General features: G+C 43.7%; 1 protein-coding gene across 1 annotated transcript in view; it reads right to left on the bottom strand.

Moving 5' to 3' along the window:
• Nucleotides 1–990: 990 nt before the first annotated feature.
• LOC117807991 (interleukin-1 receptor accessory protein-like 1) overlaps nucleotides 991–19,151 on the bottom strand; it is a 194,735-nt gene continuing 176,574 nt past the window's right edge. Inside the window, exons 9-12 of the mRNA XM_034677361.1 lie at nucleotides 17,020–17,166; nucleotides 9,974–10,144; nucleotides 7,209–7,253; nucleotides 991–2,767 (exon numbers count right to left, since the gene is read on the bottom strand). Coding sequence (XP_034533252.1) covers nucleotides 2,040–2,767; nucleotides 7,209–7,253; nucleotides 9,974–10,144; nucleotides 17,020–17,166 — 1,091 coding nt within the window. The 3' untranslated portion in view covers nucleotides 991–2,039. The remainder of the gene's footprint in view (nucleotides 2,768–7,208; nucleotides 7,254–9,973; nucleotides 10,145–17,019; nucleotides 17,167–19,151) is intronic.

The raw sequence follows: 19,151 nt of genomic DNA, 5'->3' as shown, positions 1-19,151 counted from the left end.
GCTATATAATAAAGCTTGAATGATTTTTTCATTAAGTGCATTACTTTTTAATGTCTTTGTTGTTGTTTCACGTCAGACATGGGAAAAATAATGGATTTAACTGCAAAAAAGTCAATTGCACTGAGTGTATTCATCTTATCTGAAGTCAAAATATTTCCCTTCACTTTAATTAAGCTGCACTGACCCAAAAGTCCAGATACAGACATTATTTCAAGGTATTAAAAGACCAAAATCTGGACTTAGTTGGCCGTAATAAGTAAATGAAACACAAGGACCTTTTAAAGGCTTGCTTGTTTGCTGCATTGGCGGCCATTTTTACTCAATGTGAAGGTTTGTCTTGTCTTCAGATATGAAGTGAAACAAGACAAATACACTCAGTAGGATTTGAGGTTTGCAGTGCTGAAAGTTGCATATTTAATACTGCAGTATAAACAGACTTTAGTGCATTAATTCTAAGTGATTAGCATGACGCTGCAGGTGTACCTAAATCATCCTATTTTGAAGCCACTCACCAAGCTGCGGATTTGAGGAGTCCGGAGAAATAACTTGGAGGTATCAGATGCTCTCCGGCTCATTTTTCGGCTGACACTCTTCATCACTGTTGTCATTTTATTCACACACCTCGTCCTCGCAGCCGGCGCCACCTCAGAGCCGAGCTGTGAGAGTTATTAATCTGAGAGCGTAACTGAGCTGACCTGTTGACAGAAAGGAGATGGAGAACAAACACCAGCTGTCATTTAAGATTAAAACACGTGGAACAGACATTAAGTGTAGCCCTGGACAGCCTCGTTTGGTCCTACAGGAAAACCGGGTCCATTAAATGCTTCAGGTAACACTCCTCCTCCTCCTCCTCCTCCTCCTCCTCCGTCTCCGTTTTGGACTGACATCATGGATGGTGTAGCTCCATCACTGTGAAATCAACTGAGTCACTGCAATGACTGTTAAATCAAGGAAACATGAGAAGCCCTCTGAGCTGTGACCCGTGTCGTGTTGGAAATGTCAAAACTGCTTTTTTTTTTTAATGATGAAAACACAAAACTTTTCCTCTCTTGCGATATAAGGGTAAGACATTTAGTGAATGACCTATCGGTTTTTCGTGAGCTGTGCAGTTCCACATAACAAAACATTATTTTTTATTATGTTTCTTGTCGATTCCTTCTATCAGAAACTTTAAAGTTATAACGTCTCTAAGCAAATCTCCCTCAGTTACAAAAATAGACTCTTATTTTTTCATAAAATAATACACATAATTAATTTTCGGTGATATATTCATCTGTTAAGGTAAATAGCAAGGCTGTTTTTTAAAAGTAAATGTTATCATGTGAGAAACAGAGCGATGTGAAGCCTAGCACCATATTCTTCAGATCCTTCCTCCCGCTCTCTGGACTCCATGTTTTGCATAATCTGGTTGAGTCCAGATTCTCAACCTGCCGTAGCTGAAACTCCCAAGAGATCCACGCTGTCCTCTCCAGAGGGCTGGATCTTCTCTCCCTTCCTGTAAAAACTGTAAAACTACACCAGCCAACAAATGAAGAGAAAGGTAACAACGGTTTATCCAAAACATCTCACAGGCCATCGCTTCACTTTTGTACAAACTGAAAGGAAAGAAATCAAAAAAGTCCCAACTGATGTTAAAACATAAACAAGAAACAAGTCCCAAACACTGATGCTACAAAGAATTAGAAAACGTATGTACAGGACCCTGTATTCCTTGACTCTCTGGGTAAATGATCGCAGGTGTTGGCTTGTGTTACGTGAGTGTTTATACAGGCATACAAAAAGAGTTCTCCTTGCTTCTTTTTTTGAACTTCAGTTTCAATAAAAGCTCTTATTGGACCAAACTAAACAAAAGATCTGCCCCCGATGTGTCCAGTGTGTCAGACTCTGCCTCCTCCGGGTGTTTCCTGGTGCAAATTCAAACAGCAGCAAGCCACGTGGTGCCGTTCAGCTCCGTCTGGCTCCGGTGCGCTCAGGGTCCGAGTGCCAGTGTGACGGACATCTTTAAGATCCAGAGTCTACCCTGCGCGGCTCCGTCTCTGTCACCAGATCACGCTGGATATACTGGTCTCTCTGGGCAGCAGCGGCAGCATGGCGTTGTTTCCGTGGGCCTCCTCCAGACTCTGCTGTCTCGGGGACTTGGACTGAGGCCGCTGTCCGTTGATGAGGGTCATGGGGATGTTGCAGTAGGTGTGCTGGTTGCCGAGCGTGGAGAGTGGTGGGAGCGTGCCGCCGGGCGGCAGGTCGTAGTCATAGCTACGGTAATAGTGTTTCTGCCTCATCTGGGTGTGACAGGAATTGTGGAAGGTCGAGCGCAAGTCTGGGTGTGCCGTCGCCATGGCGGTAGAGGTGGCCGCCGCCATGGAGATGGCCGAGACGGTCTGGAGCTCGCTGAACGGGCCCTGCTCACTGACGTCCAGCACCTGCTCGTGGGAGATGCTGAGGGGCTCCATGCGTTTGAAGGGCATCTCGTACAGCAGCTGCTTCCAGAACTTGGAGTTGAGCTTGTTGCTGGACGGCCCGCGCCACTTGATGACCGTCAGCATCTTGATGGTGTGTTTGAGGGCCTCCACTTCCTGGTAGTTCATGATGCCGCGCAGCTCGGCGCACTCGATCAGGATGACTTTGATCTCGCCGGTCACCAGCATGTTGCGCAGCCGTGTCTCCAACTCAAAGATACTCCACCCCCTCCGCACCACATAGCTGGGCGTCATCACGATGATGAGACGCTTGCTCTGGTCCACACAGCGTGCAACGTCCTCGATGTAGGCTGAACAAACACACACAGAGATACACACAACAACGTTTAAAAGAACACGATACTCTGTTTGAAGACTTCTACCTCCTGACTTTGTGTTTCTTTATAATCATAAAAACAGAGAGAAGCTTTTTAAAACTCTTAAGTTCAGATGAAAAGAGGATTATTGTTTAAGAAATACTCAGATTGGGGTGCCATTGGCCTAGCGGTCTAAAGGCATTTTTCAACAGGTATCCTCATCAGATATTTAATGATGGTCTAAAGACGTTTATGAGGGATGCATCCGGCTGAAAGTCTCCAGTCAACAGGGTCGCTGTTTAAACCAAAACACCGGCCGATCTCTGCCACGGCTTTTTGAGTTAAAAAGGATCTCAAAGCCGTGTTGAAACGTCTTTGCTACTCTCGCTTATCTCCTCTCACGTGTTGATTCAGTGAATCCATCTGTGATGAAATATAGCACCATCTAAAACAGCGCCAGCTGAGTCTCTTCATGCTAACAGGCTAACTATTGTGTTGCTAATAATGATACCTGCCTGTCCGTCTGCTTCTATGGTCTCATCTGTGATGAATGGCTTCAGCCGCGGCCGAAACGCAGACAACAATGGGGGCACAGGAACCTTTTAGTTCCAGGGAAAGTAGTTCTGGGGGCTAAAAGAGCCCAAAACTCTTGGTCGAAATGCACCTTAAGTGAGGCTATAGCAGTCATCGCAGAGGTTGTAGGTTTGATTCCAGCCTCGACCATTTGCTGCATGTCCTTCCCCACCCTCTACTCCCCACATTCCCTGTCTCTCTTCAGCTATCCTATATAATCAAGTCAAAAATGCCCAAAAATATATATATCTTTTTTTTAAATACTCAGATTAAAGCTGTTTTAAATAAAGGGCCAACTTTAAACACTATATTAAAACAATGAACAAGGAAAATGCATATAAAACAAATATTTAGCTACATATCCTAACATCTAAAGCTTCTGCAGAATTTAATAATAAGCTGTATTCATACAGAGTTAAAGACAAGAACAAGAGGAAGAAGGGGCTTTGGTTCTACTCTAAGATGAGGAGAAACAAAAAACACTCAAAGCCAAGCGAGTTACGCTGTACGACCAAAAGTCAGTGGACACTCTTCGTAAATGTGGAGTCCCGCTCATATTGAGGGAACAACCGACGCCATCAGTTCAACTCTTTCCTACCTTTCCAGCTGCGAGTACTCAAACTGTCAATTGGAAGTGCCTGGGAGCGAAAGCAGCTCAAGAAAAGCTCGACCGTGCAAATTCACGGAGCAAGAGGCCCGACAAACTGCCGTAATCTGTTGCATCACTCGGCAGAGTTCAACACCGCCTCTGGGTGCAACAACAGCTCATCAAAGCTTCTCATGAATTATTGTTTCGTGTTTCGAGCCTCGTGGTACGACGGGCTTCAGCTGGAGTGATGTAAAACACGCAGCTCCTGGACTCTGGAGCGGCGGAGAGGAGTTCTTTGAAGGGGTGAATCATGCATCGTTAGCTGGGCAAATCTGGGTTGGGTGGATGCAACAAGTGTCTCAACCAATGTGTCAGTTTTTGCAGCGAGTTCTGCGTCTTAAGAAGTTCATGATTCAACGAGATGTCCACTGACTATTGGCCGTGCAGCGTAAATGTGCATCTTAATGCCTGAAATTAAAAAAGCACATCTGCACTCATCTGGAGAGTTTCCCTGAGTGTGTCCTGGCGTGTGTGGCTGTGTACGTGAATGTGTGTGTGAGCAGCTAATGCCTCCTGTTAGCCTCTCTTGGCCGTGACAGAGGCAGAGTGGCTCTTCAGCAGCAGCGACATGGGATTAACCGGGCTTCACTTCCCAATCAAAGCTTATGACCCTCTTGTGTGTGAGTCTGTGGACCTATTCCTCTTCTCTCTCAGCGAGGTGTGTGTGTGTGTTTGTGTGTGTGTGTGTGTGTGTGTGTGTGTGTGTGTGTGTGAATATCTTGCAGGTCTTTAAGCAAACAAACGCCATATCTCCTCTCCTTCCATATCTCTGAGAACAAACTCCTTCTCTCACGTCACACTCGGCCCGAGGCGTCACGATGAATCAATCTCTTTGCCATGTGTCCCCGGAGCTACGACTTCCCCCCGCAGACTTCCACACTGCTCAGTTTAGGTCAAACTAATCAGGCAAAAACAACTTTTCCTTTATCTCACGCTGAATAAAACAACCAGGAATGGATAAATGGATACTGTATAATTAGCTAATGAGTCGTAGTTTCATTTTATGTTTTGGATTGATTAGAGCGAGAGTGAATCAGCCCTCTTGGGGTGCCGTCTGCTCACACTTTATAGCTTTATAGATTAGCCTCTCCCTCTCACAGACCTCCAGCTTTACAGTCAAAGTGTTGCATGTGTAATAATTGATTCCTGTCGACATAAAAACAAAATCAAAGCTAAATAACTTCAGGCAGAAAATCACTGACACGCTGCTTTCTATAGTTACTGAAATTGGGAACAGCCGCTTGAGACGACTACGCAAGGATATATAACTACCTAGTAGAAAAAGTGGACTCTTAAAGGGATAGTTCGTCTTTTTTGGAGTGGGATGCATGAGGTATTTGTCAAGGCACCAGTGAGAGAATAAGAACAGGACGTAAGCTTAACTTTGCCGTCAGGAAGCTACTACTCTTAAAGCGACACATGCATGTTAGTCCGCCTGCAGGGCACTGATCGGCTGTTTGGGTCTGCAGGCTTTGAAAGAGACAAAACTGAATTATGACCTCGACCTCAGACGAAAGGAGAGAGGGGAGAAACTTCTAAGCTAGCAGGAGAGCGGGAGAGATCCAGAGTTACCTGGTGGCCCATGAACCCAGAGAGCTCCTGCTGTCAGGAGTGAGACTTGGTAGCATCAGTACTTCAGGACCGCAGCATCAAGAGTTCCCAGCCTCACTGAATGATGCTCTTTCTTCACTTTTTTTAGAAGTTAAATCAGAAAGCTGAATGAAAGTGTGTCTTCAAAGTTCTTATTCCATAATGAGACAACTCATGATCACCACTACATGTTCACCTTTTTAAGATACTCTGGGTTAGCTGCTGAGGGGAATACTGAGCTGACAGCAAAGTACAGCTCAGTCCACAAATTGAGCTACCTGTGGATAATATACTCACCACACCTCAAACAACCCCACCTAAAACACACAAACTATCCCTTTAACAGTCCAGTGGTTGTAGGAAAGTGAATGAAAGTCTTGTTAGCAGGCAGAATTAACCGAAGATGTGACACAACATTACTTTTGTACTCGGCTCTGTTTCATCTAACAAGCACCTGAGGTCATAATGCAAAAAACATAAGAGCATTTGAAATGTAAAGCAGCATTTAGAGCTAACTCCTCACTCCAAGCAGCCGCCCACTCACATTATTCCTCCTGCAATAATTAATTCAAGTCGACACAAAAACAAATAGCACTAAATTACACATGGCAGATAATTACTGCGGCCCTGCCCTCAGTGGCTTCTTCACGATGAAGGAGGTAAAATGTAAATAAGTTAAAGAATCGTGTGAAACATCTTAACCCTGAGGTGAAGTACGGAAACAGTGTTTGCAAAGCAGCGTTTTAAATTAATAGAAGTTCATACTCCAAATAAATCTGCATTTTTAAGCCAGGAGGGTGTGCAGGAGTTTGCATTTTTGGATGGAGTTGAACTGTGGCTCTTTAGTAAATCATGTAAACACAACTGAAAATAATGTTTGCTGTTTTAAGGACGCTTCATGAGAAGTTAATTCTGCCCTTATGTATGGGGCCCTGTTTGTAAAGTTGTGCACACTGAAAATAACAGCAACAATTCTCAATATTAAGCTCTTAAAAGTATTAAAAATGTAGTGTGAATTTTTAAAAGTCACTTTTTTTATCTTAGACTTAGCAATATCAACTTAGCTTGGCTGTACAATGAACATGCAGCAGTGTGAATTTGAATGTTAGCTTAGCAGAGCAAAATTTTACATTTATATTTAACATTAATATTTAATATGTAACATTTGAATCTATATTTAACATTACATATTAAGATTTAACATTCAACATTCAACATTAAGATTTAAGATTTAATATTTAGATTTAACATTTGACATTTTGATGTAGATTTAACAGTGAGTTTAACTTAAATATATTTGTCACAACTAAAATAAAGTGAAAAAGATCACAAGTATTGCTCTGAATGTGATAAAAAAAGTGACTTAAAAATTCCCTCTAAGTTTTTATGATATTTTGGAGCTACACGTGGAGAAATGTTGACTTTACTTTCATTGTGCACAACTTTACAAACGGTCTCCCATACTTACAGGACAGAGTTTTCACAACCTTGCATATATAACTTGAACAACTCCTCATTAAGCCATTAGCATGTCTAATAAAGTGTAATCATCATTATTCTCTGATAACTGATTCAACAAAAAACTCTGACACGAGCGTGAAAAGAATCTTGGGAGAAAAGTACCTCTAAGTAGTCTTGTGTCATCCTGGAAATGATCATTGGTGAAACCTAAACAGATATTTACATTCAAAGGGTGAACAGAAAGTTGGCAGAGAAGCATATTTAATAAAAAAACACTGTCAATGTGGGGACTTGGCTCTGGCATAAACTGTGTGTCTCCACTGATGTACGATTTTAAAGTGGTAATCGCGCCGACCAGTTTATTCCAGTTTAATATGGGACATGTAGCATAAAAAAGCATAGGAGAGGCATTTATTTGAATTGTTGGAGATCAGCCAAGTTGTGCTTTTGCTGCCTGTTATGAAATACTGAATGTTAATTAGCTTTTTTTAAGAAATCTCTCAGATTAATGAGATGTGTAGCATGTTAAAAATAATCCAGCATACTCAAGAGGAGGATGTTAGCACATGCTGGAACCCGAAATTGCCAAACTGAGTTGATCTAGCGGTGCATTATGCTTCATTAATCGACTGTAGAGATGCTAAAACAACCCCAAAGGGAGCTGGATGTTTTTACGTAGAACAATAAGCAGCAGACTTACTTCAGATTCCTCTCAATCCTTGCTTTTTTATGCCATTTTTCCCATATTACAACAGCCCCCCTGCATCAAGCACATAATCACAGCAAGGGATTCAGTTTGTAACCTTGGCACAATGCCACTGAAGAGGAACATAATTAGTAATGGCGGTGTGCGCGGGAAGACAGGCAGATGCAAGTATTCAAATGGAGGCTAATAACATAATGATATTATCGGAGTCATCTGTGTGATGGGTTAGTCAAAGATAAGCACTGGGCATGGTGAGACGCTCCATTAGAAATATACTGTGGCAAAACATGCTTTAATACCCATGCATAAAGAGCTTTTTAATTGAACAGCTGACATCATTTCACAGCAGCATGCAGAGGTACACTTTGTATGGAGCTGGATCAGGAACACGGACTGCAATAATAGGGTTGGCTCTTTCTGCCAATTATGCTGCATATGTAATATAGGATATTATGCCTCCCACAGGTTCTACATAGAGGAGATTATGCACTTTAAATACCTCGGTACATAAGGAACCAATTAACAAGTCCAGACCTTTTCTACTGACGGAGTATTTTTAGGGCATTTGTTGCTGCAGGGGCTGAACTTAACGGATTAGCTGCTGAACATTTCGTTCTACTGTAAAGTTAACTGAGTTTGTTAACTCCTGTGGGGATAGAGGTATTGATACAGTCCTGCAATAAAAAGTGCTTAAAATGGCAAAGCTGAAAGCAGGGAAAAGTGTCGGTATCGGCATGTTTTAGGCTCATAGCATCGACAACAAAGCAGGCTGAAGAACCCCAGCGTTTAAGGTAACGTTAAAAACTGCACAGAAGTAGAAGCTTAATATATGTGCAACTTTATGCACTTTGTTACTTTGCATCAACTCTGAAGAAATGCAGATTAATGTACCTTCAGTCCTAATAATCCCTCAGTCTGTGATGATTACAGTGTTTAATCACTAATATCTGTTATCAGCAACAGTCCTCTGATTCATCAAGCTTCATATAAAAGTGTCTCCTCCTCACAGCTGCTTCAACACTTCAAATGAAGGGGTTTTAATTAATTCACATTTCTTTTTTTTAATGCAGGTGTTTTAGACGTGGTTGCTCTGAAGCTTGTTTTTCTTCTTCAATATAAGAAGGAACCATTAAAACTGGGCTTATTACACACCAAAGAGTCCGGTATGAACACAAACTGACAGTTCCTTATGGTAGCTTTAAGTTTTACGCACCTTTTTCTATCATAAAATTATGATCTTACTCCTAAAATTTTACGATTTAAGTCTTGAAATGTCACTTTTTAGAACCTTTAACCTTTTCCTTTTTGATAAAGCTTATAGTTAGAGCTGGATCAGGCTTGGACCAGCTCTTAGTTATGCTGCTATAGGCTTAGACTGACACTGGGATCCTGTCTTTCCCTCTCTCTCATCTCTCTGCCTGTCACTTACTTTAACTCTTCCTGTCCCATGAAAGTTACTAACCATAAACCTTTCTGGAGTCCCTGAGCTCCCTTGTCTCGTAGGTTCCTGATGCTGTGGACGTGCCAGACTCACCGTCTCTCCACTATCATCTCTCTCTCTCTCTTCATCTCCCTCTATCCCTCTCTCCAACACGGTCTCAGCACATGTGTGTCTAACATGAGTCTGGTCCTGCTGGAGGTTTCTGCCTGTTAAAGGAAGTTTGTCCTTGCCACTGTAACTTGCTAAATGCTGCAAAGTGCTCTGCTCATGGTGGATTAAGATGAGATCAGACTGATCTCAGACAGTCCTGATGTTGGGTCTTTGTTTATAATAGAACATAGAGTACGGTCTAGACCTGCTCTTGTTGTGATTTGGCGCTATATAATTAAAGATTGATGGATTGAAAGGTGTTCTCTGTGTCCCCATGTGCCTTAATCTGAACCTTCCCCTCTATCATATGTTGCTATAAGCAGGTAAAGATTAGTGTAGGTGTTTTCCTTCACTTTTAAAATAAAAATAAATAACTCAAAATAATGAAGAACCCATTTAGTAAATGGATCTGGTTCAGTTCAGCCAGCGGTTAGAAAAAGCTCAATTCACGATGATCAAATGAAAACAATGATGGTCTCACAGATCCACTTACGCCACAACACAAATGCAGAACAGAAAACCACAAACAAGGCAAGTCACCACTGCACTGACAGCAACGAGCAACACGAGCAACACCAAGCGACAAAACATTCGACACAACGTGACATCGCCGTGAGAGAGAGAGCTTACTTCCTGTGGGGATCAAGTCCCTGTCTGGAATGAAGAGTTTATACCCATAATGCTTCTCGAGCACGTCGGGGAGGATCTCCAGGGCAAAGCGCTCTTCCTCGCGGGTCTCCTGGCTCCACTGGTCAGGGTCCACTTTAGTGTAGGACAGGTAGGCGTCGTAGTCTTTGTTATCTGCAGGTAGAAAGAGATGAGAGATTGTACTTAAATTCAAACCGTCTTGTGCAGATGTTTGAGGAAATAAATACACACTGGTCTTTCGTCCTTTAAAGCTGCTGTGAGGAGTTTTAACTGGTTATGAAACAGACATAAAATCAGCATCACTAATTAGCACTAAATTTAGACCCTTGGTCCACCAGCCGAAACGCACAGAGTTCAGGGGTAAAGTTCTTGTGGTCAAAAAGGTCCCGTCTTTCTGTGGGAAACATTTAAATGTGTTACACATTTAACTTTGACCAATAGAGTCTTTAGACTTTGAATGCAGAAAGTATGGCCTCTTCTTTTTTAAGGATGTTAGCCATGATGTCAGAAAGTTTACCCTCGACTTATAACCTGGAAAAGGCAGAAACACGCCCAATTAGTGCACATAGCAACAGAAACACAACACTCCATGCACCTTATAATGATAAAGAATGCCTCTTTTTTGCTTTAAAGCACAGGTTAAGATGAAGTAGGGGTTCCCAAATCTACTTTGCTTCAATTAAATGGGTGGACATTACGCTTCCTGCTGTGGTCAGCAGAGTCGCCCCGCTGCTGAACCCCACACAATCTATTTTCATACTGCTGTTTAGAGAGCTATTCATTCACTGGGAGACTTCATTGAGACATGACCGCCTCCGTAACACTGACCTCCGTGCCCCTCTGCCCATCTGAGTGCTTTTCATTACATCTCCGTCCCCGCTGACGAATAATGTTACCTTGATAGCTACTTTACCCACCGCCAGCAAAACAAATTAGACTCTAGCCTGAGCTCAATGCCCACTGCTAGGTGGACACATGGCATGGCTCCATCATCCACATGAAAGCTCCGATTGATGACGGATTTGAAAGGAGGGTGAGAAGTGAAACTGTACACTTCAGTGCGATGAGTCATGAGGGTGGAAATGGAGGACGTGGAGGGGGAGATATCCCAGAACCTCTGACTACCACAGGGAGGAGATAAAAGCTGGGTGACAGCTGCGGCAACAGCTCGGCTCAAATGTTGTGCTCAAAGCTGTCTGAACAACCAAACCACTTCATCAATTACAGTGATTCAGTCTTTGACCCCTGTCTCTTCGGAGCTGCAGCCACTTTTTACCGCTCAGTCGCTTTACTCAAGCTCCCAGTTGGTTTGGAATAACTTGACTGGGATTTCAGCCTTCAAGTCGCCACTACAGAGGATTGTGTTTCCTCAGTTAGTCAGGGGAAGTTTTTCTTCTTCTATCAAAAGAAAACCTCAAATGTAACTTTATGATGCTCTGTTTCTTATTCTGCAACATCTGACACAATCTGCACAATATTAGAGGCCTACTCGTCGTACCTTAAGTCTCTAAAAGTAGTATGGGAGGTAGAGCATTCAGTTATCAGGCCCCTCTCCTTTGGAATCATCTACCAGTCAGGGTCCAGGAGGCAGACACCCTCTCTACTTTTAAGAGTAGGCTTCAAACTTTCCTTTTTGATAAAGCTTAGAGCTGGCTCAGGCATGGGCCAGCTATCCATCTCACAACTATCATCTCTCTCTCTCTTCATCTTCAGATGAGATCAGACTGAGTCCTGTCTGTAAGATGGGACTGGATCTTATCCTGTCTTGATGTTGGGTCTTTGTTAATAATAGAACATAGAGTACGATGTTTAGAAGAATGGGAAAATGGGATGACATACGATTGGATGCACAATCATAGAAAACACGTACAATAAAAGGCTTGAATGTCATCAACAAAAAGCCCAAGGGTTCTGGGATTGAATTATGGGACTCAAATGTGGTTGGTCAAAATACAACATGGACGACAAGAACATTTCAAACTCCCTAAATCTCGCCCATCGCGAACAGATTCTGTATTCATATGCAGATATCTTTCTAAAGAGATTACGCAGCCACAAATCAGACACAATGTGTGTCATATTTTGGGGTTATATTCATCAGAGACAAAAATATCAGATTCTTTGTGTTTCTCTATTCACTGACACCCTCATATCTGTGCCACAAAAGATCGGGTAAATCAGAATTGGGACACTTGGAGTTGCATCGGGAACGCAGCCTTTTGAGGTAAACTCATCAGAGACACAAGCCGGGTTTGGATCTAACAGTCCCCGCCGTCAGAACCACTCTGGTCCCTTTGCTTCACAGGGGCCACCTACAGTGCACAAGCCTTGAAGTCAAGACACAGTAATCAGGGGTAACTCGAGATGAGAGAGTCAGTTCCAGGAAAAAAACAAGAGCGGATGGGTTAAAGAGGAGGGTTTTTGGGATCGTCACATTTGAAGCTTTTAATACCCGCTCTGTTTAACATTCCCGATACTGTCAGCTCCATAAGACTGTCAGCAAGATTCACTCACTTCCAAGTGCGCCATCTTTGTGATCACCACTCTTACACGACACCATGTAATTAATCTAACTCTTTTTATATCCTGTGATTCATTTTACAACATCAGAGGCATGTAAGAATAATTGAAATGTAACCTCGTAATCACTCAGCGTAACTAACTCTGAGGCTGATATTCTCCTTCAGAGCCGCATAAATCTCCCTCTCTGTGTTTCTGCGGTAAATGGAAACTGTGTAGGCAGATCGAGGGCTATTACAGTGGACCTGACTCACTCGTCTGTAGTCAGGATGAGAGAGGCACCTCGAAGGCGGGATGACCCTCCTCGAGGAGTCACTCCTTACAGGAGACCGCTGAGGTGTATCTGAGGGTGCAGAACACCTCTGAAACTGCATCCAGCACTCCTCCGTCCCACATGCCTGCACAGGGAGCTGGCTGAGTTTACAGGGAGGGTGGGTAATGTATGCATTTGCATAGATAAATAGTGAACTCCTGAACTCTCGCTGGAAAGCGCCAAGAGAGTCGGAGGCGTAATTTCTGGGACATCTCTGAGCTCTATTACATTTAATGGAGAGTAGATTGGAGCGTAATACACACACTTAACGCCAAAGCTACAAAAGCACATGGGGTGGACTGCTAATGAGTAACAGAGCACTATTTTTTTAAATGGTTTTGTTTTCCATAATTTAATTTAGCCAGAAGATACAGCTTTGCATCAGGAAGTTCAAAGCAGGCCGCCTCTGAGACGCAGGGATTGAATTTTGTTGAAGAATTGAGTTTGGTCCTCAGTGCTTTGGCTGCGACTTTCCTCGCTCTGCAAACGTAAGAAACAAAAGTGACTTTTTAGGATTCCTGGTCTGCATCTTCTTAATAACTAATCAAAAGTTTAATGGGAGGAACTTCTCTTATCTAATATAACAGATTGTCCTGTTTTTAGGATAGGGAGAACAATATGAGTGAGTCCGAGGCTACGTTCACACTTCCCGCTCAGACACGACTTTTTGTTGACCTTCCTATCGTTACTTTGAAAATCCTCTGTGAACAAGTCCCGGTCCTGAACTGACCGGCACGTTCAAAATAACAACCACAAAGTCGTCACAAGCTTCACAGCGTTGACTGAAGTGAACACGGCGAATTGATGTGCGACGAAAACCAACTGATCTACCAGCAGAGGAGCGTGAGGACACTCTAACATGGGAGTGTCGGCTGGATTTACACATGCATATAATTCAACACACGCTGAGATAACACGTCACAATGATAAGAACAGATACACTGAAATGATCTGTTATTTTACAGGAAGTTTAGTCCAATAAATCCTCGGAAAAGCGGAAAAGTTTGGGAGCCCCTGTCATATGTGTACAGGAATAGATTCACCAAAATCTACAACTTCTACCAGAGATATCACCAAACGTCTTGACCTTCTGATGATAAAAGAGCATCTTCTCGATGTTTACCTCTGTGCTCTGAGTATGCAAATCCCACAGGATGCATTACACTCCCTTTGTGTGAGAGCTATGAGTGTCCGGTGTTGCTAAAACACCACAAACACATACCACATCTCATATTTCTCACGCCGCGCTGACGACGCTGACATGGATATTTATGGCAGCGTTGATGAGCCCCCGCCTCTTTGACAAGCTCGCTCGGGCTGTTGTCATCGCGAAGCCTATTATTGATTCCACTGACACCCACACAATGCGACAACTGAGCGGTCTTTAACTAAATTGCGGCGCTGACAAATCGCTGACAGTCCCTCCTATTGTTACGTAAAGCTTACAGTTTTACATCTGGCGGAGGAAGGGAGGGAGGCAGGCGCCCAATTAGTCGTTGCAGTGGCCGCAATCTTGGCAGCATGTGCAGATTTATGTTGGGGGAAGAAGTCTCTGTGCATGTGTGATACTAAAGAACTAAGAGTGCTATTAATAAAAAATGACTGTGTGCAGCTAGTGCAGCAGTTACCATAGAGATTTGGATCTCAGTTATCCACCTCCTGCCAATGTTTAGCCACTGTATGTCTCCAGTCAACCGTCGGCCGTTTGGCTTCTACTTAATGCCTTCTTCTCCGCCGGTGGAGCTCAGAGATGACTGGCGAGGTGCAGGTGCGAGTGCGTGCATGCCTGTGAATGAGCGCGTGCAGGAGGTGGCAGTGAAGTGATCTAATCGACCGCGGCGTGGAGGAAAGTATCGGGGGTCTCCAGAGAGCTCCGGAGGCAGCGTGCTGTGTCTTATTGAACCTGATCCCCTTTTACTGGAGAACAAATTGAAAATCTGTGTCTCTCTTCAAGCACTCACTCGGGTGGCACAATTAAAGGAGACAATTGCTGTTTGGCATTAAGTTCAAGGCCCCACGTTTTTTCCCTTCCTCCCTTTTTCCTCCAGGCCATCTATTATGGGGAAGCTCAGGGCCTGGAGCCCAATGCAGCCAGAGGTAATGACTTCCATTGAAATGTGTGATGAAGCAGCCATCACTGTGAGTGCACGAGGAAAATGCTTTTTACCTTTTAACACTCATAACTCCAGCTGTCTCTCTGCATGCTGCAGACAGTCCCTCAACCTCTCTCGACTAATCTCATTCCCTCTGAATTCACGGCCGCGCTGCGACTTGAGAGACTCATTACAGGGGAATCAAATTAAAACTTGCTCCTTGTCTTAGTTTGATGCATTCCCCAGCTTGAGACTCATCCACCAGGCCCAATCAGAGTTTTATTTCTTCTTCTATTGCTGACGAGGTCTCAGAGATAACGTTTCGTCTGGCATGAGGAGAGTGTTTTGATTGGTTTAAAAGTGTAAAGGGGAACATTTCATCCTTTCAGTGTCAACAATCAAGAGAGGAATCACAACACAACTATTTGAAAAGCTCACTTCTTCTCTCTTTTCACAAAATGTTCTTCAGCTTTGGAAAAGAAAACATATCTTCGCAATTCTGGACTAAGTTTTGTTCATATTGAACCCAAAAGCCAACAAATGCACTCTCCTTTAAGTGATCTCATTGAGCTCTCATTACTAAGGAGGGTGCTCATACAACCTGCCAATAACAACCCTTTCCAACAGCTGACTCGACGTAGCACATATCTTTACCTAATGCTGCACTTCTAGCATCACTTCCTGTAGTTTTTATGTTGTCCTATTGAAGTCGGAGGATGTTGCTTAACTTAATGGACAGAACTTGTTTCTTCGAAGAGAAACCTAACCTTCTCTACTTTCATCTTTCATTTGCATGTGTCCACCCAAACCAGAACCTTTTTAATGCATGCAAAAACTTCAGGTGTGCAAAGACAGACGTTCAAGAGAAGGGCGACTGAACCTGCTGCAGAGTCTGAAGAATATGGAGTTAGTACCTACACAGCAGAGCACAGACCTTTTGCTGCCCCGAGGGTAAGAACAGCTGAGAAGCAGCAGCGGTTTCTGATGCTTTCATGGTGCAGCTACACTCCTTGTGGAGGCTGACCTGAAAGAGCAGGGGGGCGGCCTGCAGAGGCAGAGGTCAGAGTCCAGTGCAAGCTGCTAACAGGCCAGAAGTGACTCTTTGCTGCAATGTTTGCTGCCTGTTCTGTGGAGCACAGACGCTGCAGGGTGTTGGAGTACTGACATCAGTTTATTTGTGATCAGGGACAGTGGTGCAATAACTTCCATTTAACACCTTCGGGGCTGTTTTGAATGAACAGCCGGCTTATTATATAAATGTAAGATACAGTGGGATGATCTTAAGAGCATATTGGTGTCTGATAAATGCTGTTAACTAGCATCCACATTCATCTATCTGTATTTTCCCTGGTGCTGTGTTTGAATAAGTGCCCTGGAATACAAAGCACGTCACCAACAGCTCCTGTCGTTGCCGTGTTTATGTGATCAAGGCTGCACTTTTTCTTTTAGAACTAAACTTGGAAACTTTTGCCTGTTGGGGGCTCTGGAACGCAGCGAGAGGAAACCGTTTGAAGGCCTGAACTTTATTAACCACAAGTCATGCGGTTGTGATGTCAGGAAGCAGCACCCAGCATGAACATCTTTGCAAGGCGGGGTTGTCATTATTTATTTTTTTTACAAGGATGCAAATACGACACAAAAAGGAGCAGCATCAAAGATTGGTGAGTCGTCGTCTGCGGCTGATTGGGAGACAGTTTACAGGATATTTTGCATCTGATTTATCTCTTGCAGGCTTTGAGAAGACTCCCTGAAATTGACAACAGAATTTCTGAGGTAGGAATGATGGGAGCCTCTTTTCTGTGTTACTTCCAATGATAAAACAGGTGCATATTTACATAAAAATAGTGCCACATGCGACTTTAAGATATGAAAAATAGCGCAGGTGTTCTCAGAATAAAAATAAATATGCATGCAGAGCAGCAGTGATACCACTTCGCTTTGGGATTTGATTCCTTCAGAGGAAAGAAAGGACGCTTTCACAGTGAGGGAAGGTGCTTTAGAAATCATCCAATACACAGCAAACACGGCCAAATCACAGCTTATGGGAGGTTATTATATGGCGGTGGGGAGTGAATTATGTCCTGCACCTTATCTCATCTTACCTCCATCTAAATCCTCGCTGCCAAAGTGGTTCCTGTAGAAGAGCATGAGTTCGATCCTGTAGCACTTGTAGAGCGTCACCAGGCAGATCAGCAGCAGCAGGATGGCTCCCAGACCTCCGGCCAGCTCCACCGTGTACATCAGCTCGGCTGAAACAACAAATACAGAGAGAGAGGGAGAGATTTTAATAAGATGTAAAAAAGGTGAGGAATACCTCGCCAATGCTGTTAAATCCTCCTGTGATTATCTCCATCCTCTCAGCTCTCAGAGGAAATCTAAACGCCCTCCATCAGCCTGAAAAAGTCTTGAAAACCGGAGTGTACATTTCCATGTGATTTCCAGCGAGCAGCAATCTCCAGGGCGGAAAAATGGAGCCAACGTGCAGGTGCCAAAAAAAGTTCTAGTGCAAGTCAGTTTCCATAAAATGCCAGACTCTGCAGTACAAATAAATTAATGAATTCAGAAATAAATATAAATGTATGTTTACAGCCTGGTGCATGAACAGTTTGGGTAGCTGGAGTTCATTTCTCTTATTGTGAGCTTAAAGACGATAAGAGCCTGAGGTAAAGAGGCGGGCTTTTAGCCTCATCGATAACACAAGCAAGAAGGTTCCTGGTTCGAGTCCTTGGCCGGGCAGGTGCCTTTCTGTGTGGAGTTTACATGTTCTCCCCATGCATGTGTGGGTTCTCTCTGCATTCTCCGGCTTCCTCCTACAGTCCAAAAACATGCTCTCCAGGTTAATTGGTCACTCTAAATTGCCCGTAGGTGTGAGTGTGTGTGATTGGTTGTCTGTCTCTCCATGTTTGCCCTGTGATAGGTTGGCGACCTGTCCAGGGTGTACCCTGCCTTCTGCCCACTGTCAGCTTGGATAGGCTCCAGCCCCCCGTGACCCCGAATGGGATAAGCGGTCAAGATAATGGATGGATGGATGGATGTATGCTTCTATTTCCAGTAAAAGTTTCTCCTATCATCTCTACACTGATGATTTAAACTGGTGTGAGCTGAGTGCTCAAAGTCATGATGATTTATTGCTTGTTTTATGAAAATTTCTTAAGAAGCGATGAATCAAACGTGTCTTAAAATCGTTCCTCTTTTTGCAAATTTGTTCCTATTGATCTGTGTGAATGATGCGCCGTCACATTCTTAAATCTATTGATTTTTTTATCATCTCTGCCGCTGACATTTGATGCAGAGAGACCTTTCTCTCTTTTCGCAGAAACTCTCAGAGTTGCACAGTCACACATCACAGTCCTCCTCTCCATCTCCAGCTTATTCCTCCAAGCGTGAAAGTTGCCTGAACACCAGCTGACACTTTGAGCGAGGATCTAAGTGCTGAGCATCAATAAAAGTGAAATAATGCATGATGCAATCATGATGGAGAAGAAAAGAAGAGGTTCTTATTGTGGAGTGACTTTGTTGTTTGCCTTTCTCTGTCTCACTCACTCAAAGCTTGCGCTGTGCTTCTCCTGCCTTCCTCTCCATCTTTAGTGTTGCTTACATTCTCACTGTGACTAAAGTGCATCCTGCAGGTCCACGTCTACAGCTGTCACTTTCAGCCTCCTGGTTTGATTGGATGCGGAGGCACCAGACTTATAAAGATCGGTTACACATGTGGAGGGCTGCCAGGCCAGGAAGAGGCAACGGCTGCCTGTTTGTCGATCGAAGCGCTGAACTCTCCCCGCCATCCGTCATCGCTGAAGCCTGACGTGAACTCATGAGAAGCATCAGTGGAGGCTAAATTCAAGGAACTGCAGGACTTCACTGTTGATATTTCAGCTCTCGTCTGCACTCTGTTACTCGCTGTGTTTTGAGACAAGCCTGGAAGACAGACATATTCAGTCGGAGGGTAAGAAGGTGATATTTTACACAGCAGGAAAATGGACTCCTCCATTAAGCTCCACGGACGAGTAATTGCCTCCAACACTGAGCTGTTTGCTTTCTCTTTTCATGCTCTTGTCTCTCTTTCAAGGCTTTTACTCTTCTTTACAGTGTTTTCCTTCGAATGTCACTCCATTTTTTGCTGTTCAACATTTCCTCCCGGCTATGCCTCACAAAATCCGGGTGGTCAGCCTTCATTGGCTGACTAATGGACTACAGTAAAAAGGCCGGAATCGCCGCAATGCCACACACGCAC

Source organism: Notolabrus celidotus, chromosome 24, assembly GCF_009762535.1.
Source record: "Notolabrus celidotus isolate fNotCel1 chromosome 24, fNotCel1.pri, whole genome shotgun sequence".
NCBI classification, from domain to species: domain Eukaryota; kingdom Metazoa; phylum Chordata; class Actinopteri; order Labriformes; family Labridae; genus Notolabrus; species Notolabrus celidotus.
Note: the sequence above shows the minus strand (reverse complement) of the source record. Positions and strands in the feature narration are given on the sequence as shown.